The sequence below is a fragment of the Natator depressus genome, chromosome 3 (genome assembly GCF_965152275.1).
Source record: "Natator depressus isolate rNatDep1 chromosome 3, rNatDep2.hap1, whole genome shotgun sequence".
Classification (NCBI taxonomy): Eukaryota; Metazoa; Chordata; order Testudines; family Cheloniidae; genus Natator; species Natator depressus.
The window spans coordinates 160,692,241-160,717,396 of record NC_134236.1 but is presented as its reverse complement, the minus strand read 5'-3'; the positions used below and the strand labels follow the sequence as shown (position 1 = coordinate 160,717,396).

Below are 25,156 nucleotides of genomic sequence, written 5' to 3'. Positions count from 1 at the left end.
CATAATAAAGCATACTTGAAAGGCACCACAGAGCGAATGTAAGATATTCTCAAAGTTTGAGTCTGTCACCTTCTCCCCATTTGGGTGTCTGGGGCTGTAGGCAGGCAGCATTTGAATCCTAACAGTAGTTAGGATTGCATTTTAGAAGCTGGATGAACCAGGCAAATTACTCGTTTCTTTTCCAGTGTCAAAGGAATGTGGTCAGAGAGGAAATATCGTGAAGGAGTCTGAGCTGACATGCTGTCACTAGGTAAATCAGGCTTGGGGCAGATTGCCACAATTCTATGAGGGACTCATGCCACCACCAGTACATGTGACTGGAATAAGAGACTTGGTGGGATAACTCACATGACTGGAGTACTGTCATGGATGGATATAAACTGTTCAGGAAGGACAGGCAGGGCAGAAAAGGTGGGGGAGTTGCACTGTATGTAAGGGAGCAGTATGACTGCTCAGAGCTCAAGTATGAAACCGCAGAAAAACCTGAGTGTCTCTGGATTAAGTTTAGAAGTTGAGCAACAAGGGTGATGTCGTGGTGGGAGTCTGCTATAGACCACAGGACCAGGGGGATGAGGTGGACGAGGCTTTTTTCCGGCAACTCATGGAAGTTACTAGATCGCAGGCCCTGGTTCTCATGGGAGACTTCAATCACCCTGATATCTGTTGGGAGAGCAATACAGCGGTGCACAGACAACCCAGGAAGTTTTTGGAAAGGGTAGGGGACAATTTCCTGGTGCAAGTGCTGGAGGAACCAACCAGGGGCAGAACTCTTCTTGACCTGCTGCTCACAAACCGGGAAGAATTAGTAGGGGAAGCAAAAGTGGATGGGAACCTGGGAGGCAGTGACCATGAGATGGTCGAGTTTAGGATCCTGACACAGGGAAGAAAGGAGAGCAGCAGAATACGGACCCTGGACTTCAGAAAAGCAGACTTTGATCCCTCAGGGAACGGATGGGCAGGATCCCCTGGGAGAATAACATGAAGGGGAAAGGAGTCCAGGAGAGCTGGGTGTATTTTAAAGAATCCTTATTGAAGTTACAGGGACAAACCATCCCGATGTATAGAAAGAATAGTAAATATGGCAGGCGACCAACTTGGCTTAACGGTGAAATCCTTGCTGATCTTGAACACAAAAAAGCTTACAAGAAGTGGAAGATTGGACAAATGACCAGGGAAGAGTATAAAAATATTGCTCGAGGATGCAGGAGTGAAATCAGGAAGGCCAAATCACACCTGGAGTTGCAGCTAGCAAGCGATGTTAAGAGTAACAAGAAGGGTTTCTTCAGGTATGTTAGCAACAAGAAGAAAGTCAAGGAAAGTGTGGGCCCCTTACTGAATGATGGAGGCAACCTAGTAACAGAGGATGTGGAAAAAGCTAATGTACTCAATGCTTTTTTTGCCTCTGTCTTCACGAACAAGGGCTGCTCCCAGACTGCTGCACTGGGCAGCACAGCATGGGGAGGAGGCGACCAGCCCTCTGTGGAGAAAAGTGGTTCGGGACTATTTAGAAAAGCTGGACGAGCACAAGTCCATGTGGCCGGATGCGCTGCATCTGAGAGTGCTAAAGGAGCTGGCGGATGTGATTGCAGAGCCATTGGCCATTATCTTTGAAAACTCACGGTGATTGGGGGAAGTCCCGGATGACTGGAAAAAGGCTAATGTAGTGCCCATCTTTAAAAAAGGGAAGGAGGAGGATCCTGGGAACTACAGGCCAGTCAGCCTCACCTCAATCCCCGGAAAAATCATGGAGCAGGTCCTCAAGGAATCAATTCTGAAGCACTTAGAGGAGAGGAAAGTGATCAGGAACAGTCAGCATGGATTCACCAAGGGCAAGTCATGCCTGACTCATCTAATTGCCTTCTAGGACAAGATCACTGGCTCTGTGGATGAGGGGAAAGCAGTGGACGTGTTGTTCCTTGACTTTAGCAAAGCTTTTGACACGGTCTCCCACAGTATTCTTGTCAGCAAGTTAAAGAAGTATGGGCTGGATGAATGGACTATAAGGTGGATAGAAAGTTGGCTAGATTGTCGGGCTCAATGGGTAGTGATCAATGGCTCCATGTCTAGTTGGCAGCCGGTATCAAGTGGAGTGCCCCAAGGGTCGGTCCTCGGGCCAGTTTTGTTCAATATCTTCATAAATGATCTGGAGGATGGTGTGGATTGCACCCTCAGCAAATTTGCAGATGACACTAAACTGGGAGGCGAGGTAGATACGCTGGAGGGTAGGGATAGGATACAGAGAGCCCTGGACAAATTGGAGGATTGGGCCAAAAGAAATCTGATGAGGTTCAACAAGGACAAGTGCAGAGTCCTGCACTTAGGACAGAAGAATCCCATGCACCACTACAGACTAGGGACCGAATGGCTTGGCAGCAGTTCTGCGGAAAAGGACCTAGGGGTTACAGTGGACGAGAAGCTGGATATGAGTCAACAGTGTGCCCTTGTTGCCAAGAAGGTCAATGGCATTTAGGGATGTATAAGTAGGGGCATCGCCAGCAGATCAAGGGACGTGATCGTTCCCCTCTATTCGACATTGGTGAGGCCTCATCTGGAGTACTGTGTCCAGTTTTGGGCCCCACACTACAAGAAGGATGTGGAAAAATTGGAAAGAGTCCAGCGGAGGGCAACAAAAATGATTAGGGGACTGGAACACATGCCTTATGAGGAGAGGCTGAGGGAACTGGGATTGTTTAGTCTGCGGAAGAGAAGAATGAGGGGGGATTTGATAGCTGCTTTCAACTACCTGAAAGGGGGTTCCAAAGAGGATGGATCTAGACTGTTCTCAGTGGTAGCTGATGACAGAACAAGGAGTAATGGTCTCAAGTTGCAGTGGGGGAGGTTTAGGTTGGATATTAGGAAAAACTTTTTCACCAGGAGGGTGGTGAAACACTGGAATGTGTTACCTAGGGAGGTGGTGGAATCTCCTTCCTTAGAAGTTTTTAAGGTCAGGCTTGACAAAGCCCTGGCTAGGATGATTTAATTGGGGATTGGTCCTGCTTTGAGCAGGGGGTTGGACTAGATGACCTCCAGAGGTCCCTTCCAACCCTGATATTCTATGATTCTATGTGAGGCCGTGTCAGACATCAGGGCTGAAGAGATAGTCAGGGAGTCACATTAACCTAACATTTTTCAAGAAGTTTGTGCTGATAATAGCACTTTATACATCTCTAGCTCTTTTAATCCAAGGATCTCAATAGCCCCAAATTAATAAAACCTCTCACAATTCCTGTGAGATAGACATGGCAGTGCTAACCTATTTTACAGATGAGTAAAATGAAATGGTAATCAGAGGCAAAGTCAGGAATAGAACCCAGAAATATGTTTCCTTGTTCCCAGCTCTAATTATTAGACTCTTTCCTGAGCAGGGAGACACGATGGGTGGTTGCCCATTCAAGACCTGAACCAAAGCCCACTGAAATCAGTTGAAAGTCTCCACTGAGTTCAGTGGGCATTGAAAAAGGCCCTTCCATAGTAACAATGCCTGCTGCTGACCTGAGCTTTTCCTGCTACACAGATCAGAGTTCTGATGGTGAAAGAGTAAAATACTGACAGTATCTCACATCAATGGAGCAGCCAAGCAATGACCCAGCTTGAAGGGCCTTCTGGATGATCTGATATAGGTTTGGTGGGGCCTTCCTCAGATCGTAAGACTCAGCGATGCCTCCTGTGAAATCCTCAAACCCTTCTATACTGGAGCCTCCTGTGAGAGCCTCATATGAGCCATTCAATCTATGGGGAAGAAAATAAGATAACAGAGATGCAACAAGGAGCATCCGGCCAGTTTCCACACACACACCCCCACACACACATTTACATTACAGAAATAATGGTGTAGAACCCGATCTGTTACTGTACACGTAAAAGTGTTACTTGTGAAACTAGTAGATAAAACATCTTGGGGCAGAAGATTGGCACTTCTCCCTGAAGTGTTTGTGGGAAACAAGAAATGGTGTGGAGAGAGGAAGGAGGAGGAATAAGAAACTGACACTAGGGCAGAATGTGTTGGGCCTGGCACCGGCATGGGTTGAGACAGTCACATTCCTTGCACTTATTATGGCCTCTCTCAGAATTAGCCCCACTTACTTAGCATAGGCCTTCTCCAGCAGGGCACTCCAGAACTCATTGCCTTCCTCTGAGTGAAGGAAGAGCAGCTGCCCATTTTTGGTGGGCAGCCTGTCGTCAACAACAACATCCACCCACTCCCCAAACTGCCAGAACTAAGGAAAGAAAGAAAGGGTGGTTAGAGTGGTGTGCTACAGTTACCTTCCTGCTAAAAATCCTCCTGCCACTCTGCTTCTCACTGCCCCCTGTGCTATGGAACAGTCTCCCACTTCTTACTGGCCATTCATCTTCTCCTCTCCATCTTCACATCCCTCATGAAAACCCACTTTGAGGAATCCTTCCGACACTGGGCTCCTCCCCATTGATTTCTCCTCAGTCTCCCGTATTTGAAAACATATCTGCATTTTGTCCCATCGATATTACGCTGCACATCATTTGGAACAGAGACCAATGTGTTTTCTATGCTCTGCTTTACTATGTTCTGTAAGGCTTTAGTGCATTTACAAGCACTATGTGAAGGTTTATTAATAGGTAATGTTAATGCTGCCTTGGAAGGAACATCTGGAACATTCTCGTAGTGTGGTCCATGGAGTACTTTTCATGTTCACAAAGAGCTGGCTGGCAGCTGGGATGCATTAAGGCCTAAATTTTGAAAAGTACTTTAGGGTGCCTAACTTGAGGCACCCTGAAGAAGCTTCATTTTCAGAAAGTGCTGTGCATCCACCCACAGAAAAAATAAGGCCCCCTTAAAAAGTACTTCAAGTTGGAGCACCCAAAAACACTGGTCACTTTTGGAAATGTAAGCCTGTGTACTTAGCTAATATTTATTCTCTGTGTAAGCAGCTGCTGGAGTTGCCACCAGGATGTTATGTGATCACAAATGAGGGGGGAGATAGACAACCAGACAAAGTTTGGGAGGCAGGCAAATCCACAGGACAATCTCCCTGTGGAGATGAAATGTGGCCTATACTGTGAAAAAGTTGGCACCTGACCTAGAACATTCTGCTCTAGATCACAGTGGTATTAATCTGGAGTAACTTTCTTGCCACCACTGATGCAGCACCAGGTTTACACAGGTGTAAGAGAGCAGAATTCTAGCCCAGTGAGTATGTATAATTCCATTTTGTTATAGTCTCCTCTATTCTCCCCCTCCCTGTCTATCTCACTTGCACACCTTAATTGCTGAATTTCTAACTTGTCATCAGCAATGAGACAAGCTACATTTACCTAAATATTGGATCTTTCTTTTGTTCCTCACATCTTGATCCTGTTTGATGGATTAGCAAGAGTTACCTGGAAATGAAAGATCCCAGCGTAGTTCTTCTGGAAGCTCTGATCTTTGGGAACAATTCGATACAGGATTTCTTGATCCAAGGTAAGAGATGCAATGGCTGCTAGGAGCCAGCAATCACCTGGGAACATGCAAGTTTCAAGATAGAAATGTGCATCAATAAAATATGGCCTTGCAGTTCCTTCATTTTCTCCTACACCACTAATTGAAATACCCTTTGAATAAAATGCCAAAGTAGAGTGCCCTCTGAGATCCTATTGGAAGTCTAGTTGCTGGATTGTTTTGTTTGTTTGTTTTTAAATATATCTATTTTGCTTATTTTTCCAGGAGGGGTGGGCAGATTCTGGCTTTTGTGTTTTTAATACAGTTAGGCCCAAATCTTGATTTAAATTCTGCCAAAGTTTCCAGGGCTGATGACACTGGTGGATTTGGTGTTCCAGTCTGGGGCCTGTAGCAATGCGACGACCCACCAGCACAGCACCTCCTGCTGGTCCTCCTGGGAATTAGCTCTCCAGAGCACCTTCTGCAGGCCCGTGTCTCACCTGCACTGGCCCCCATGTGCCTCCCAGACTCTGGTATTCTTTTACCTTGGGGTGCTGCCCCCTGCAATACCCCCATAGTCTCTGGGTCTCCCTTCCCAAGGGAACCCCCACCCTGCCTCAGTGGCTACTGCCAGTCACCATCTAGCCCCCGCTCACTGGGGCAGACTGCAGCGTGTAATCCAGTCATCATTGGCAAGGAGGGTTTGGGCCTGCTGCCTTTGCCTAACCCTGAGCTGCACCTCTGCAACCCCAATAGCTTTCCCAGCCTTTAGTAAAGCCTGCAGGCTGGAGCTCCCCCACTCCTCTAGCCTTTCCCCAGCCCTGCTCTACACCAGGTACCCATCTCTCCCAGGCAGCCAGATCCTTCTCTCTCCACTGCTAGAGAGAGACTCTCTAAGCACCTGGCTCACAGCCCTTTTATAGGGCCAGCTGTGGCCTGATTGGGGCATGGCCCCAGCTGTGGCTGTTTCCCCAATCAGCCTAAGCTTTTCTCTCACCCCCAGCCCTCTCCAAGGGCTGGCTTTTAACCCTTTCAGGGCTGAAGCAGGGTGACGGCCCTGGTACAGAGCCATTTCCAAATTTTATTGGTGTTTAGACCATGTTTTTACATGCTTTTTAATGCCTTCAGGGAGCAATTTATGTAGCTGAAGCAATCCAAGGTCTGGGCTTCCCACAGAATTTTAATTTCTGGATGATGGAAATACCATGGGGGGGAAAAAAACAGACTTCATGTTCTTTCATGGCCCCAAATGGCTCCCTGAGGCATTAGAAAAAGATCAGGAAAACAAATACTACTTCTGAGATATTTGGGTTTAACCCAGCCTTGGTTTCTTCATGTGGACACACATAGCAATATCATCAGTTGGTATAAATCAGCAGCTGAGGATCTGGCCCAAATAGTCTAAACTGGTGTGTGCTTTAACATCAGAGGGCAGCAATTAACTTCTTAAAAATTAGATAAGTGTATTCACCGTAGCAGAAGGTCCAACCCAGTTCGGCGAGAGGCTGGGAGCTGCATGCCCTTGACTGTCACTAGATTGAGATTAACCTTGAATGGGAATGAAGGTGCCCAGCACCTCCCAGCATCAGAAGCCTAATTAGGAAACTGCTGATGGTTAAACTGCCACCCAAGAAGTTCTGAGACATGTTTGTACCAATTCCCATAGATGTGCCCATCATTTAGTGAAATGTAACTCTCAAACTAAAACATGCATAGCTCTCCTAGCATTGTAGTTCGTGTTTTAAGGCCTGGCTCTTAAAAAAAAAAAAAAAGTTAGCTGATATGAGCGGAGATGAGAAAGATATCTCCCCACACACACACACAATGCTGGTCCGAGGGGTAAGGAAATGACATACTGGTGTCACCATTTTTCCAGGATACCAGCACGCAGCATGAGAGTATTTCAGTACTGCTTTGCATATATGCAGGGTCCATACACGTTGCTAGCACTGAACTGTAGTATCACACATGTTTTGCCCCACATGAGCACTGTTGAAGAAGCAGAATTAATCATGGTCCTTGTGGTAGCAGAGGGGTGTGGTAGAGGAGGGGCTCCTGATGTGGAGAGGAAAACAACAGCTTTTGAAGTGGGAATTTAAATCCTCATCTTTCTATGTATCCCTGCTACTGGCTCCCCTGCCTCCCAGTTCCTCGGCTGCTGCTGCTGGCCTGCTCTGAAGCACACAGTGCTAGTTTTGAGGAGATGGCGGAGCAGCTCTCCTGGTATTCCTGCTATAACAGCATCCAGCAGAGAACAGACACAGCCCATTGGTAAGGACAAGTTAGAGTTCTCCCCATATGTGATGTCTGGAAATGCCTTCTCTGTGTTACAGGCCAGGCTGTTGCAACTATTGAAATAGAGCCTGCCCCATTAACTACTGTGTGTCAGCAGCTGGGAATTGCTTGACCTCAAGGATGGCCACCTTGGGAATGTTTAGTCAGCACAAAACTATATAGACTCTTCAATTAAATGAGAAGCCTTCCCTGTGCTCATTCTGAGTCTTACTATAGTAATGTAAGGTCCTGTTCCCCTAGGACAGCGCGCGTGCGCACAGAGTGAAGTCCTTCACAAGAATTCCCCAGAGGAAATCTCTCTCTGTCCTAGCATTTAGGTGAATGCCAGCAATTCCATCACTCAGTCATTTCTACTTCCTTCAAAAGAGGCTAGATCACAAAAATATGGGGTCTTGCACGTTGTTCCAGTTAGGAGGAATATTTGATGATGGAGTCAGGGACTTTTGATGCATCTTGTTTATTTACAAAGAGTGTACGAAGTTCTATTTTTCTGAACAGAGGAAGAACCAAACAATAGTTTCCTTGCTCACAGCACTAAACCTCTTTTAGCCAGCACCAGACTCAGGGGGGAGGGATAGCTCAGTGGTTTGAGCATTGGCCTGCAAAACCCAGGGATGTAAATTCAATCCCTGAGGGGTACATTTAGGGATCTGGGGCAAAAATTGGGGAGTGATCCTGCTTTGAGCAGGGGGTTGGACTAGATGACCTCCTGAAGTCCCTTCCAATCCAGAGATTGGAAACTTAACTGTTTCTACTATCTTAAATGAAGGGCAGTAGTTACACCCACCAGCGTGAGTCATGAGCTTTAATCCAAACTATAACTATATTTTAGATAGACATTAAGGGCTGGTCTATCCACCCACAACTCACACCAAAAGAACTACAGTGCTTTTAAGTGGCACCATTTGTTATTTTGGCACAAGTCTATGTGTGGATATTCTTATTTCAGAATAGAACACTCCTATTTAAAATGAAACTGTGTGATATCCACGCACAGCCTGGCACTGAAATAACAAAAAATGTGAATCAAACCCATTTAGTTATTTTGGTACAAGTCCGTGGATAGATCAGCCCTCAGTCAGGTATTCTCAAATAAGGAATCATGGTTCAACACTGACCTTAATGCTGCTCGTCAGACCCTTCTCACCGTGCAGGGTCCTACAGACTTGAATGTGGCTCAATGAGGGTGCTGGAATTAGCGATGTCAAGGCATTTTCAGGATTGGGCCTAATTAGATCAAAGAGCTAGGCTTACTTAGAATGTAAGCTTTGGGGGCAGGGACCATCTCTGTTTGTACAGTGCCTACAATAGAGTCCTGGTCTTGACTGGGGCTGTTATGCACCACTGCAATAACAATAATAATACACAGATAAAGAAAAGGAGGACTTGTGGCCCCTTAGAGACTAACAAATTTATTTGAGCATAAGCTTTTGTGAGCTACAGCTCACTTCATCGGATGCATGCAGTGGAAAATACAGTGGGGAGATTTTATATACACAGAGAACATGAAACAATGGGTGTTACCATACACACTGTAACGAGAGTGATCAGGTAAGGTGAGCTATTACCAGCAGGAGAGAAAACACACACACACACACACACACACACACACACTCACATCCCTTTTGTAGTGATAATCAAGGTGGGCCATTTCCAGCAGTTGACAAGAACGTCTGAGGAACAGTGGGGGGGGGGGGAATAAACATGGGGAAATAGTTTTACTTTGTGTAATGACACATCCACTCCCAGTCTTTATTCAAGCCTAATGTAATGGTGTCCAGTTTGCAAATTAATTCCAATTCAGCAGTCTCTCATTGGAGTCTGTTTTTGAAGTCTTTTTGTTGAAGAATTGCGACTTTTAGGTCTGTGATCAAGTGACCAGAGAGATTAAAGTGTTCTCCGACTGGTTTTTGAATGTTATAATTCTTGACGTCTGATTTGTGTCCATTTATTCTTTTATGTAGAGACTGTCCAGTTTGGCCAATGTATATGGCAGAGGGGCATTGCTGGCACATATCACATTGGTAGATGTGCAGGTGAACGAGCCTCTGATAGTGTGGCTGATGTGATTAGGCCCTATGATGGTGTCCCCTGAATAGATATGTGGACACAGTTGGCAACGGGCTTTGTTGCAAAGGTAGGTTCCTGGGTTAGTGTTTTTGGTGTGTGGTTGCTGGTGAGTATTTGCTTCAGGGTGGGGGGCTGTCTGTAAGCAAGGACTGGCCTGTCTCCCAAGAGCTGTGAGAGTAATGGGTTGTCCTTCAGGATAGGTTGCAGATCCTTGATGATTCGATGGAGAGGTTTTAGTTGGGGGCTGAAGGTGATGGCTAGTGGCATTCTGTTATTTTCTTTGTTGGGCCTGTCCTGTAGTAGGTAACTTCTGGGTACTCTTCTGGCTCTGTCAGTCTGTTTCTTCACTTCGGCAGGTGGGTATTGTAGTTGTAAGAATGCTTGATAGAGATCTTGTCGGTGTTTGTCTCTGTCTGAGGGATTGGCACAAATGCGGTTGTATCATAGAGCTTGGTTGTAGACAATGGATTGTGTGGTGTGGTCTGGATGAAAGTTGGAGGCATGTAGGTAAGTATAGAGGTCAGTAGGTTTCCGGTATAGGGTGGTGTTTATGTGACCATCGCTTATTAGCACTGTAGTGTCCAGGAGGTGGATCTCTTGTGTGGACTGGTCCAGGCTGAGGTTGATGGTTGAACAGCTTAATGGACTAAATCAGGGGGCCCAGATAATCTTCATCCAAGAATATTAAAGGAATTGGCCCATGAAATTGCAAGCCCATTAGCAAGAATTTTTAATAAATCCGTAAACTCAGGGGTTGTACCGTACAACTGGAGAATTGCTAACATAGTTCCTATTTTTAAGAAAGGGAAAAAACGTGATCCGGGTAACTACAGGCCTGTTAGTTTGACATCTGTAGTATGCAAGGTCTTGGAAAAAATTTTGAAGGAGAAAGTAGTTAAGGACATTGAGGTCAATGGGAAATGAGACAAAATACAACATGGTTTTACAAAAGGTAGATCATGTCAAACCAACCTGATCTCCTTCTTTGAGAAGGTAACAGATTTTTTAGACAAAGGAAACACAGTGGATCTAATTTACCTCGATTTCAGTAAGGCATCTGATATGGTTCCACATGGAGAATTATTAGCTAAATTGGAAAAGATGGGGATCAATATGAAAATTGAAAGGTGGATAAGGAACTGGTTGAAGGGGAGACTACAGCGGGTCACACTGAAAGGTGAACTGTCAGGCTGGAAGGAAGTTACTAGTGGAGTTTCTCAGGGATCAATCTTTTTATTACTGACCTTGGCACAAAAAGCGGGAATGTGCTCATAAAGTTTGCAGATGACACAAAGCTGGGAGGTATTGCCAATACAGAGAAGGACCGGGATATCATACAGGAGGATCTGGATGACCTTGTAAACTGGAGTAATAGTAATAGGATGAAATTTAATAGTGAAAAGTGCAAGGTCATGCATTTAGGGATTAATAACAAGAATTTCTGTTATAAACTGGGGATGCATCACTTGGAAGTAACAGAGGGGGAGAAGGACCTCGGAGTATTAGTTGATCACAGGATGACTATGAGCCGTCAATGTGATGTGGCCGTGAAAAAAGCTAATGCAGTCTTGGGATGCATCAGGCGAGGTATTTCCAGTAGAGATAAGGAGGTGTTAGTACTGTTATACAAGGCACTGGTGAGACCACTGTTCCCTCTAAACTGTGTGCGTGTGCGCACGCACACAGATCCTAAACCCCGTGCACACGGCGAAACGCCGCACGCACAAAAATTTGCACAGAAGCACAATTTGCACAGAAGAAATTTTTTGCGCACACGGCCTGTCAAAAATTAGAGGGAACATTGGGTGAGACCTCATCTGGAACATTGTGTGCAGTTCTGGTCTCCCATGTTTAAGAAGGATGAATTCAAACTGGAGCAGGTACAGAGAAGGGCTACTAGGATGATCTGAGGAATGGAAAACCTGTCTTATGAAAGGTTTCAGAGTAACAGCCGTGTTAGTCTGTATTCGCAAAAAGAAAAGGAGTACTTGTGGCACCTTAGAGACTAACCAATATATTTGAGCATGAGCTTTCGTGAGCTACAGCTCACTTCATCGGATGCATACTGTGGAAACTGCAGGAAGCTGCAGTTTCCACAGTATGCATCCGATGAAGTGAGCTGTAGCTCACGAAAGCTCATGCTCAAATAAATTGGTTAGTCTCTAAGGTGCCACAAGTACTCCTTTTCTTTTTGTCTTATGAAAGGAGACTCAAAGAGCTTGGCTTGTTTAGCCTTACCAAAAGAAGGCTGAGAGGAGATATGATTGCTATCTATAAATATACCAGGGAGGGAGAAGAATTATTTAAGCTCAGTACCAATTTGGACACAAGAACAAATGGATATCAACTGGGCATCAGGAAGTTTAGACTTGAAATTAGACAAAGGTTTCTAACCATCAGTGGAGTGAAGTTCTGGAACAGCCTTCCAAGGGAAGCAGTGGGGGCAAAAGACATACCTGGCTTCAAGACTAAGCTTGATAAGTTTATGGAGGGGATGATATGATGGGATAGCCTAATTTTGGCAATTAATTGATCTTCGACTATTAGTGATAGATATGCCCAATGGCCTGTGATGGGATGTTAGATGGGGTGGGATCTGAGTTACTACAGAGAATTCTTTCCAGGGTGTCTGGCTGGTGAGTCTTGCCCACATGCTCAGGGTTTAGCTGATTGCCATATTTGGGGTCAGGAAGGAATTTTCCTCCAGGGCAGATTGGCAGAGGCCCTGGGGGGTTTTTGCCTTCCTCTTCAGCATGGGGCACGGGTCACTTGCTGGAGGATTCTCTGCACCTTGAAGTCTTTAAACCACGATTTGAGGACTTCAACAGCTCAGACATAAGTTAGGGGTTTGTGATGCAGGCAATATGCAATTTTTTTTACTTGTGAAGTGAGCAAATTGATATCTCAAATTGTAAGAAGAAATAAACATGAAATCCCACAATGTCATTTTTAGAATTACTTTATTGACTACACCCTACATTTTAACCAAATTGTTCCTTCTTCACAACTGTACCGTGCTAACTGATGTTCTCTTTGAGTAATGCTGTCAGCTTCCTGGTTTGATAAAATAATCTCAGTGAATGCTAAATCTGTGGTAATCTTTGTGGCACCTTAGAGACTAACAAATTTATTTGGGCATAAGCTTTCGTGGGCTAAAACCCACTTCATCAGATGCATGGAGTGGAAAATACAGTAGAGAGGTATAAATACACAGCATATGAAAAGATGGGAGTTGCCTTACCAAGTGGAGGGGGTCAGTGCTAATGAGCTAATTCAATTAAGGTGGAAGTGGGCTATTCTCAACAGTTGACAAGAAGAGGTGGAAATCACTTTTGTAGTGCTAATGAGGCCAATGTAATGAAGGTGACCAATTTCAAACTGTTAACAAGAAGGTGTGAGTATCAGCAGTGGGGAATTAGTTTTTGTAGTGACCCATCCATTCCCAGTCTGGACACCATCAAATTAGGCCTGAATAAAGACTTGTTTTTGCTGATACAGACTAACACAGCTACCACTCTGAAACCTGTGGTAATCTTGGAACTCTGACTCAGATTCCTGTAGAATTATATGATATTTGCTCACCTGTGCTGCACTCATGGTGACTATAAAATAAAATCCACAAGAAATATTTACTTAGAGTCACACAGAGGCTTCTTTCGTTAATGCTAAAAGTGTCTAAACTGGTAAGAATTTAATTCTCTAGTCAATGATCTAGTCAAGTAGAGATGGACTCAAACTGAAAGCCCAGATTGGAGAGAGAGAGAAAGAAACTCCCCAAATTTAGAATTTTTGAAACCCAGATCTGAATTTTGCAGCTCAGAGGCATCTCTTTATTAAACATTTCCTGCTATTTCAGCAAGCCCTTAAGCTCAGAATAGATCCCAGGCAAAATGCTCTCACTCTCTTCGTTCCCAGCCTGTGATCCTTTCCTTCAACATCTGCCCTCTACCCAGACTTGACCCTCAGTTCTACCCTTCACTGCCAGCACTTGCCATGGAGCTCACAGCACACAGACTAGACTACCTGACTTCTGCAGTGCAGTGGATTACAATACACTAGGTCAACAAGTTTACTACTTTTAAAGGAGGCCTGTTAAAGTTTTGTACTAAAATGAGTTAAACTCTACAATTGTGTGTTAAATGCAGCAAATAGAAGAGGTGCAAAGGTACATTCAACAAAGAAATAGACTTTTAGGTTCCTCAAAGACTATCTAGTTGGCCTCAGATCCCCTGATCCCCAGAATGCATCAGTCTGTGATATAGCAGCTATCAGAAACCACACAGCCTATGGAGATAGGCTTTATGAGGGTTATAAACATATTATACAGTGAAACCTGTCACAGAAACCACTAGTGTTAAGCAAACTCCTGTGTTAAGAGGCCAAAAAGAATCCCCAAATACACGGAGTACAGTTCAGATCCACCGTTATTAGAAGACATCTCTCCCAGCTAGGTTTTTGCCTGAATGGGCACTTTATCTATGCATATATAATCGTTACACATAGAGAGAAAGTGTGCATGGGACAGATCTTCAGCTGGTGTAAACAGGCAAAGCTCTATTGGCTTCGATGAAGCTACACCCATGTACACGGGCAGAGGATCTGGCCCTCTGTTTCTGACGTGTGTACAGTGCTTCAGGAGCCTTCAGGATGAACGGCACTTTACACATGCAAATGGCATGGATCTGGAGAGCTATTTTAAGTGTATTTTTTCATCCCAGTGGATGTAAAATACTATTTATTTTTCAAAAATAAATCTCTGCCACTTGCTATTTGAGGCCTTCAGCAAATAATGTTGGGGTTAACTTATTTGGATAGCTATAAGGAAACTTCAGAGGTCACCTTTAAATAATAGAGTGTGTGTGACTCTGCATTTTAAGTTGTAACGAGGCCATCAAAAAGAAATGGTTCAAAGAGTGCATTTAAAATATTTCCAGTCTTTCAAGTTCCCATCAAACTCACCACGCTGATATTCATCTAACTTACGCTGTTGTCAACTAAATAAAGTTTAATGGAGTGAGACTGTAACTCTGGATTTCCTGCTTTTGTTCCTATGAGCTCAGACCTGTAGTGTTCTTTTTAAAAGCAAAACATGTCACAAAGAAATATAAAAAATGGAGTTTATTCCCCTAAGGGACTAGTCAGTGAGTCACACAGTTGACTTATGTAAATATGTAACCAAGGTTTGTTTCAATAAAAGTGTTTTACATACAGGGCTTAATCATCAGCACTTTGATATTCAAGCTATTAGATGAAATAACAAAAAGGCCCACTGTGGCCTCAGCAGTGTTAAGCAGCTGCCACCTGAACATTAAAAAATCTGCTCCCTGGTTATGCTCCAAACTCAAGTCGATTTTATGTATGTATGTATGTATTTTTATAAAGAGACAGAATACTGTGGAGCTGATGGAAGTGATTCTATTCAGAGATGCAAGCTGCCCCACATTATATTATCAGCCTGATTTTCTACCCTTCCCACAAGCCAAAGAGGATTGTTTTGAGAGATGGGCTCAAGCCAGACAATTTTGATTCCGATTTCAAGAACCTCCCCAAAAGTTATGGGGTGATCAGCTCCCAGGCTTTGGGGTTCTGCCTACAGGACTCTGTTAGGAAATCTCAGAAACATCCCGCACCCTCTAGTTCAGAGGAGGGGGATTAGTTTTGGCCCATCTTTATTATTCCCGCTATGTGATTTACTTTGGCATTAGTCCATGGTGAAAGTCTCTGTTTACAAAATGCCTCAAGGCAGTCAGACTTCCACGCGGGGGGTGAAATGAAGAAGGTAAAGAAGGAGCTGGAACAACTGGCCCTGAGGGAGCCTGCATTCTATTTAAAGTGTTAACCAAAACGATGTTTGTTATGTCTGTATGTCAGACTAGACAAGGCTGGAAGTATGCTCCAGTCCCTTAGCTTGTAAACTGCCATGGAAAAGGGGTTTGTGTTCTGGGCATGTAAAAAAATCCACATCCATTACAGAAACTTCATAAACTGTGATGCTGACAAGAAATGAAGCCTTTACTATTCTTACTGAACAACCCTCTGAAAATGCAGTAAGTGATCTCCTATGCCCAGATCCATAAGTGAGTAAATATTCTGGAGCAAGTATAGGATTGTGCCTCTTATTTTTAGCAATTTGAACACACCACACTGAGGGATTTTCTAGCAATTGCTTTAATGGAGCTGTGTTCACTGAGGCAGCACTTGTGTCATTTACTGTCAATGACTTGCAGAAATGGCATGAATTTTATTTGCAGAATTGATGAGACTGAGGTAAGGTTAGAACTACTGCAGTAAGCACCTTGGAGGGGAGGGAGCTCAGATGCAATCTAACTAATCTGTCACGTTCTTATTACAGGGCTTTCAGAATTTTAGGCTGTGTGTGTTGGCAAGAAAGCCTGTAATGAATGCTGCTGCTGCTGTTTTCCAAAGATGGATCTTATCAGTTGGGCAGCAAAGAAAGAAAGCATGTGTTGGGTTAGAATAAGGCCTTAAAAAGGAATTTAAAAAATAGTTAAAGCCCCTATTAAAGTTCTATGTAAAGCAGCATTGGAAAAGCGGGTAAGGAAGAGTCAGCTTTGCTGTGATGGGTGATAAAACGTCTTCCAAACGTTCATCAATGTTGCTCTGCCATTCAAGGAGAAATATTTGATGCCACCTTGCCCTGCTATACTTAAACTGTGTGCCTGGTGTACGGTCTCCCCTTTCTTTCTCCAGTATTTGCTACTGTTCTGCACCAAATGCTGTAGAAATAGAATGTTCAACATGAAATTGGAACAAATTACTTGTTAAGGGTGACCCTGCTGAGCTGATGTGCTCCGTTAATTTCTGAACCACGTGGTCAGCATTCCTAACTCATGGCCATGACCAGAAGGATTGTCCTGCCAGTATGTTGATCTGGCAGATAATAGCACTGACCACTGTTGTTCAGGTTGTAAAACAATTTCCATTTTAACCCCTTGTTCTCACACACTCAGACCTTTCGGAAATATTGAGCTTCTGGGATGAAATTGTCCATGCTCACTACCTGCTCTAAGGTGAAACTGTTTGGAAAGCCTGAATAAAATCCCCCAATTATTTTAAATACATGACAAGGTTTTTTTTTAAAAAAAAAAACAAACAAACAAACACATTTTTATTGTAAAGTTATGACAGGGTTAAAAAAATCCCACAAACACATATTTTTCCCTAATATAAAAAAATTCTTACTTTTTTCAAGTGATAACTCAAAAATAGCTGAACTTCAAACTTGCTATGTAAAGAGGAATGAATGAGCATTATGTGTGCTGCTGAGTTTGGGGGGAAATGATATAAAAACCCCTCCTGTTGATCATCAGCAGGGTTTGAACCTGAGACTTTCAGCACGGATTTCAATTATTTGATCTAAAAGAGTAATTCCATTAGCTGATAGAAGTAGTAGGTCCTGCCCTTTTGCTTCTATGTAGCGCAGAATGGAATACACTTAGCTAGTGTGTTACATGGCTTTTCAAATAACAAAAGGTATTTTCCTGTCTCTCAAACAAGCAAAATTCTGCTCAATTACTCTACTCACCCAGGATCCCTTGGCGAATGTCTGTCCGAGTGGCTCCTCCAACTATAAACTGAGGATTGGTACATAACTCCTGAAAATAATTTTGTTAAATTCATGTTAATCTTGGCAGTCTGACAAAAGCTGCAGTTTGTTTCTGATCTATTTCAATTCAAAATCCAGAAAAAGAAGAAATGTAAACATTTCCAATATATTTAAAAGATCAAGATTTAAAAAACGCTTTGGAGAAATGTTCTTTACCTGCGTTATTAGCAACTTCTCAGATTATAGATTTCAGAGTAGCAGCCATGTTAGTCTGTATCCTCAAAAAGAAAAGGAGGACTTGTGGCACCCTAGAGACTAACAAATTTATTTGAGCATAAGCTTTCGTGAGCTACATGAGCATAAGCTTTCGTGAGCTACAGCTCAGTGAAGCTTATGCTCAAATAAATTTGTTAGTCTCTAAGGTGCCACAAGGCCTCCTTTTCTTTTATCTCAGGTTATGAAAACTCAGCTGAACTTTAAATTCTAATGTACTTTACACCCTTTGAGCCAAATCCTGATGCCCTTACTCAGTCATTTCTGCCGTTGACATCAATAAGAATTTTGGCTGAATAGGGAGTGAGTAAAAACTGAGAAGGAACTTCAGGGTTTGGCCCTTTTTGTTTACTCTGCAATTCATTGGGCTCAGTCAATTCAACTAGGTTGATCAGTTTCACTTCCTGGTACTCAGGCACTAGCATCCTGCTGTTATTTGGGCTTGTGTTAGAACTTCCCACACCTATTTTCAATGCACTGAAAGGATACACATGCAAACATTTCTATTGCTATTAGCTTTTGTAATTCTCCCACGTTTTTAGAATCTTATTTTGGGGCCAGTCAGGGATTTTAAGTTAGAATGTCTTCTCTCTCCACTGCAAGTCTGAATAGCCCGAGTTACAATTAGGGATGAAATTGTCCATACTCACTACTGTACTTGCTCAAAGGTGCAATGTTTGGAAAGTCTGAATAAAATCCTCCAATTATTTTAAACCTAGGACATAGTTTAAGTCTCCCTACTCTCTCCAAGGACAAAAGTCTTCACTTGCTCTGAGCACTTCACCTGAGTTTCTAAATGAAGGTGATAAGCAGCATACAGAAGAGTTTTTGGGGTGTAGGTGTTAAGAGAGAAGCTGAGATTCTTTCCCAGTGGGAGCTGGGCCCTGTTGACAGAGAGCTTGCTTCAGAATACGCATCTTTGGACGGTGGGGGAGCCAGGGTGGGCCTTATGATTTATGCTGCCCCAGCAAGAGAGGTTCCCACAATGCCTGAGAGGAGAACTAGTCCATGAGCTGGTTCTCCGTTTAGTCACGCTGCTGGAGAGAAAGGTGGGTCAGCTTCTGAGTCTCAGCTTGCATGAGATAAAGCTCTCTGAGGTGCTGCTTGCTTTGCTTATGCCTGCTTTTGGCCCGTTGTCGAGCAACCCCACCCCCACCGCCCCGCCCACAGTATCCTGTTCTCTGGGTGGGTAGGGTGTAGGAAGGGGGCTGGGGCACTGAGCAGCCCCCTCCCAACTGCCCACATACTGCAGATCTCTGCTGCAGCAGCACCTCATGGCAAAAAAGCCCAGCGTGACTCATTTTCTGTTAGGGTACGTCTACACAGCAATTAAAAACCCGCGGAGGCCGGTGCCAGCTGACTTGGGCTTGCAGGGCTCAGCTAAGGGGCTGTTTAATTGTGGTGCAGATGTTCAGGCTTGGGTTGGAGCCTGGGCTCTGCGAGGGGGGCAGGTCCCATCTACACCACAATTGAACAACCCCTTAGCCCGAGCCCTGCGACCCCAAGTCAGCTGGCACCAACCTCCATGGTTTTTTAATTGCAGTGTAGATGTACCCTTCGATACCTGTCATTTCTGAATCTATGCCAAGTGACTAGACAGTAAATGTCTTCCTAGGTATTGTCTACTTTCCTCCAATCAATTTTATACAAACCTAGTGACAAAGCACAGAAAAGAGGCCTGTGATGGAAGGATATCTGTCCATAAAACAGAGATGCACTCACTATGCACCAGGGCGGGGTGCATTTAGCACTGAGTGTTTGTTTCATGACTGGACATTTTCCCAGCAGGAACTTACAGACTCTGTCCAGTTCAGACAAAATCAGGTGAAGGGTAATTCCATTCCCCCAGAATCCAGGACAGAGCTTACAGCAAGAAAACCCCCTGCAGAACAGAGAATCCAGGGGGGGAAATGAGCAAGACCTTCAAGCATGTTACTTGTCACTGAAGATTTCCATTCCTTTCAAAAGTCAGAGTCAGAGCCTGGTCCCTTCTCAGGTGAACTAATAAATAGAGGGTTAGGAGCTGCCCTTGTGGTTGCTACCGCATCCCTTGTGGTTGCTACAGAATCCTTGAGGCTGCAGTAGTGTTCTACACAGCCTCTATGCACAGGGCATAGTCCAGCAGAGCTTTGTAGTTGTAGATTGTCTACGATTCTGTCCCTCCCCCAGGTTCCTTTCCACCACTTTGCTGCAACGTTCAGGGGATAAAAAGTTCCTGCCCAGGCTGGCTTTGCGCCATTCAGAGCTGGAGGATTTAGCCCTTCTATTAATCTTTGGTGTTAACCCTAAGGTTGTCCATGACCAGCTAACACGTTGGTCATCGTGACTCTTTGTCTATGCTAGGCACTGAGTGGTGTTTAACAACGTGTTAATTCAAATGTGTGAGTTAAAATGTTTTCTCATCCAATGCCAAGTGTGGACATATACAAGATGTGTTTCCCTAGCACCCACGCATGAAGTATTCAAGTGCCAAATTAGGAGGCTGTCAAAAAATAAGGGGGGTAGGGTGGAGACTTGTAATAAAAAACATTTTAGTGCAGCAAGTTTTAATTTTTCATTCATTTGAAAATTTTTGCAACATTTTTTAATTTGAAAATTTCTTTTTTGAATTTTTTCATCTTGGAGGAGGTTTGTGTTCAGTGTTACAGTTTCACTCCCCCCCACCCCGCCCTTCCCCTGTGCACACACATTCTTTTTTCCTTTTTACCAGTTTTTCCTTTTGTCACTGAAGGAAAAAGGGAGAGGGAAAGGGAGAGAAACAAGGGAAAAAAGGAAACCCAATAAACAAAACCAAAAAAAGCCCCAAACCCCTACATTTTTCATTTTCATCGACAACACTAATTTTTTTCTATGAAAAAGCCCATTTTTTAAAATTAAAAATAAATTTCATTTAAAACATTTCAACCAGCTCTTCAAATTATGGTGTTTTGGGGGTTGGAATTTTTAAATTTTTATTTTAGTACAAGCCTAATTTTCCTGGAGTAATACCGGAAAACACATGACACCAGTAATAAGCTTTAACTGCCGACCAACAATTCCCAGGAGGTTTGAAGGTTCCATTTGGATAAGCATCAAAAGTTCAGATGCTTTTCTCAATTGTACTGAAACCTCTCAAATCGGCAGCGTGGTGCTGGAAATCTTATGAGAGCAGGCTCTCCCTCGACATTTCTGGGGCTTCTCCCATCCCAAAGGGCTTGAAGTTGGACAGCAGCTTTTTTTATGATACTCCATTACTTTCACTTCTGGTTAGAAGCGGGGAAGGGGAGGAGGAAGAAAGGTGGCAAAGAATGAAAGGGAAGGCTAATCTGTGCCTTTTCCAGACTTCAAGAAAGTTCCAGCTCAGATTCAGTTTGGATTTTGGAGTGAAAGTTCAGGTTGAATCTGATTTGATCTGAATCTAGTAAAACATATAATGATGAAGCTCTCTTACCGTGGGTCGCTTCCAGACAATACCCTGCGTTTTAGGGGAATATGGCCCCAAGTCCCTATAGCCCAGGGCAGAAGGACTGGCTGGGAATTCTTCATCCTTAAACAGAGTGCCAGACTGCAAGCACTGCTGCCTCAGAGCCTCATAATCCTGATTTAAATACTTCACTGCCTTCCCATTGGAGCCAAGCCCTTCTAATACAGCTCTCTCTTTGGACAACTTAGCTGCGACTCCTGCCATCACCATTTGCCTCCAGCGTGGTGGTGTGTGTGTGGACAGGACAGCTCCTATCTCATGAACAAGAGGGAATGAATATAAGTGGGTGGAGCAAGTGAACACATTACACAGTCCAGCACCTTTGGAGGGAGGAGGCACAATGCAAATGCACGTATGTACTCAAGACAAGAGGAAAGAGAAGCTGGGAGGAGACAAAGAACCTGGGCCGATGACTCACTGTAGCTGGGCCGATGACTCACTGTAGATTCTGGCTCTCATTATCTTCTCTATTGGTATAACAGCCTGGGAGTTCCCTCTCTATATATGTTTAGCAGAGGGCAGGGAATAAGGGGGAAAGTGTTTTAATACTAAAGATGGCTCCGAGCCACATAATTCAGATCAGTTCTGGGCCTTCATGGGTGCTTGGATCCAGGGGTTTTGTTCAGCCTGTTATAGAGGACAGACCAGGATCACAGTTAGGATTCTGATACCTTGGTCCTCCTCAAAGTTCAGGGATGTTCAGCTCGGGGGAACATTATCAGAGAGATGGGGGCTAACCACAAAATCCAGGTCTGGATTTCCACCATCACCAAAGGATAGGGGTGCTCAGACCCAGGGTCTCACTGAGCTTTATAGTGTTTTATATTCAGAGAAACCTGCCTTAAGTGACATTGCAGGTCAGTTTGACTCAAGTTGAAACAGTGTGGCTTGTTGAACTGAACCAAAAGATTTTATTTAGAGTCAGTTCAACTGCATCCGCCTCGATACTGCAGTGCTCCATGGCCTGATTCTCTGCTCTGGGGTGGGTTCCTTAGCCAAACTACATCTGCCATGATGCACTGTAGTCAGCTCTCTGACCAAGCCATCTGATGCGCCATGGGAATCCATGACTGCAGGTGCATCATGGGAAATGCAGTCTGGCTGGGGAGTCCAGGCTGTAGGACAGAATGAGGGCAAGAGGCATCCAAACTACAACTCCACTGAGGCACCACAGAACCGGGTGCAGGTACAGTTTAATGTCAAAATGATTCCAAGTGAATTGCTTTGATTTGGCTCAACAAATTGAAATGAAATATTTCAGTTCAGAAATGTTGAAACATTTTGCTTTGAATGAAACTTCAATCAACATATTTTGGAACTTTCCATTCTGTGACTAATGTCAATATTTCTTTTTTCATCCTGAATCGGGGCAAAAACAGATGCTGAAATATCTGAAGTTCTGATTTTCACTCAGCTCTAACTCTAATAGAGGTCATTGTTAAATACTCTTCTTGATAATCAGCATAAGATTTTCTTTGTTGCTTTCAACCCATTTCTCTTAATTGTGCCATTCCAAATCATTCTGCTCCTGCCTTTGTGTTTACACCCACCAAATACTTGTAGACAAACAACCTGACTAGCTTTTAACAGGTTCCCTTATCTCAGAAGAGGTTTCCTCCCCTAAGAAAAATTCTCTCTCTTTTCAACCCTGCTGCCTAAACTTACTCATATCTTCCGTAAACAAAGCCATTATTTACACAGGCCTGCACTGGTTCCAAAGCAAACTCTGCTTGGGAAAGCGTGATCATTCTAAGAGAAGGCAGGAGGGTGAAGTTATATGCAGTGGGGACTAGCCTCCAAAAAGTTGCAGACATTGTACAGAGAGGAAGTTGTGCATAGATCAGCTCCAATTGTATTGGCGGAACCAGAGCTGCTACTTTCAAGCTCCAATATCTGATTTAAAGAGACACTGCCACACCAGGGATATTTGTTCATAAAGGCAATAATATTTTGCATGTATAAAGCATCTTTTTTCCAAGGATCTCAAAGCATCATACAAATGTTGGTTGACTACACTTCACAACAACCCTGTGAGATAAGTAAATGCTGTTATCCCTGGTTTACAGGTGGACAAACTGAGGCACATAGCACTTAAGTGATTTTCCCCAGGTCACACAGTGAATCTGTGGCAGAGCAGAGACAGAACCCTGGAGTACTCATTACTGGTCCATCTTAGATTTGACCGATAAGCACAAGACGCTGCCTCTCAAGACTTTCATGTAGCTTGCTGTTTGCAACATGTAGGTAAGCCTATTTTACTGGGCCATACCTCCCAATATTGCCAATGGCTAAAGCAGCATGCAGCACCACTCAGGTTTGGCCTGCCGTCCCTCTCTGTCTGGAGAAGTAGAGGGGCCAAACCTGAAGTGTCGTTGCAACCCTGTGTACCAGGTCATAATGCCACTCGGTTTGGGGCCCTTCTCAAATAGGGGGCCTGGGGCAAACTGCACTTCAATGAAGACTGGAGGCTTTCAAGGGTCTAAGTGGGACAGTTCTATAAAACCTGGGGCTGCTGGGAGGTCTGCTGGGCTGGGTATATCACTGCCCTGTACTGGACAGAATGTCAAAGGACGCTAGTCTCCAGCACTGTCAGGGCACACCTTCTACTGGCACTAAATTAATTCACAAATGCATTTCTAAAAAAAAAAAAAAAATCACTGCATCTCATTAGAGCAACCCCACTAAAAGCCAAGACACTGTTATCATAATTAGAGATGGGTGCAAATTAAATACCAGCTCCCCACGCCCTTAAACTCTGGGGGAAGGAGGAGCTGGGGCCTGATTCTCAGCTTGCAGGTGGCCTCTCTCTGTGTAACGGATCACTTCAAAACCCTGGCTCTAAATACCTTCATGTTTTGAAGTGTCTGAGTCCCAGCTCTGATCACAGTACATGTCTTTCCTTCCCCTTTCCCTGGTATGCTGCACAGGACTTCTGCTGTGGTGCTAAAAACAACTGTGTAGATGTTCCAGGTCAAGCATCATCGCCTTTTATGATGAGATTACTGGTTCTGTGGATGAAGGGAAAGCAGTGGATGTATTGTTTCTTGACTTTAGCAAAGCTTTTGACACGGTCTCCCACAGTATTCTTGTCAGCAAGTTAAGGAAGTATGGGCTAGATGAATGCACTATAAGGTGGGTAGAAAGCTGGCTAGATTGTCGGGCTCAACGGGTAGTGATAAATGGCTCCATGTCTAGTTGGCAGCCGGTGTCAAGTGGAGTGCCCCAGGGGTCGGTCCTGGGGCCGGTTTTGTTCAATATCTTCATAAATGATCTGGAGGATGGTGTGGATTGCACTCTCAGCAAATTTGCAGATGATACTAAACTGGGAGGAGTGGTAGATACGCTGGAGGGGAGGGATAGGATACAGAAGGACCTAGACAAATTGGAGGATTGGGCCAAAAGAAATCTGATGAGGTTCAATAAGGATAAGTGCAGGGTCCTGCACTTAGGATGGAAGAATCCAATGCACCGCTACAGACTAGGGACCGAATGGCTAGGCAGCAGTTCTGCGGAAAAGGACCTAGGGGTGACAGTGGACGAGAAGCTGGATATGAGTCAACAGTGTGCCCTTGTTGCCAAGAAGGCCAATGGCATTTTGGGATGTATAAGTAGGGGCATAGCGAGCAGATCGAGGGACGTGATCGTTCCCCTCTATTCGACATTGGTGAGGCCTCATCTGGAGTACTGTGTCCAGTTTTGGGCCCCACACTACAAGAAGGATGTGGATAAATTGGAGAGAGTCCAGCGAAGGGCAACAAAAATGATTAGGGGTCTGGAACACATGACTTATGAGGAGAGGCTGAGGGAGCTGGGATTGTTTAGTCTGCAGAAGAGAAGAATGAGGGGGGATTTGATAGCTGCTTTCAACTACCTGAAAGGGGGTTCCAAAGAGGATGGCTCTAGACTGTTCTCAGTGGTAGCAGATGACAGAACGAGGAGTAATGGTCTCAAGTTGCAGTGGGGGAGGTTTAGATTGGATATTAGGAAAAACTTTTTCACTAAGAGGGTGGTGAAACACTGGAATGCGTTACCTAGGGAGGTGGTAGAATCTCCTTCCTTAGAGGTTTTTAAGGTCAGGCTTGACAAAGCCCTG

The 25,156-nt window shown here is 44.2% G+C and overlaps 1 protein-coding gene across 1 annotated transcript in view; it reads right to left on the bottom strand.

Moving 5' to 3' along the window:
- Positions 1–21,337, bottom strand: part of LOC141985258 (calpain-8-like) — a 47,207-nt gene extending 25,870 nt beyond the window's left edge. The window contains exons 1-5 of the mRNA XM_074949200.1: positions 21,031–21,337; positions 17,307–17,376; positions 5,356–5,474; positions 4,084–4,217; positions 3,561–3,729 (exon numbers count right to left, since the gene is read on the bottom strand). Of these exons, the coding sequence (XP_074805301.1) occupies positions 3,561–3,729; positions 4,084–4,217; positions 5,356–5,474; positions 17,307–17,376; positions 21,031–21,273 (735 nt within the window). The 5' untranslated portion in view covers positions 21,274–21,337. The remainder of the gene's footprint in view (positions 1–3,560; positions 3,730–4,083; positions 4,218–5,355; positions 5,475–17,306; positions 17,377–21,030) is intronic.
- Positions 21,338–25,156: the final 3,819 nt, after the last annotated feature.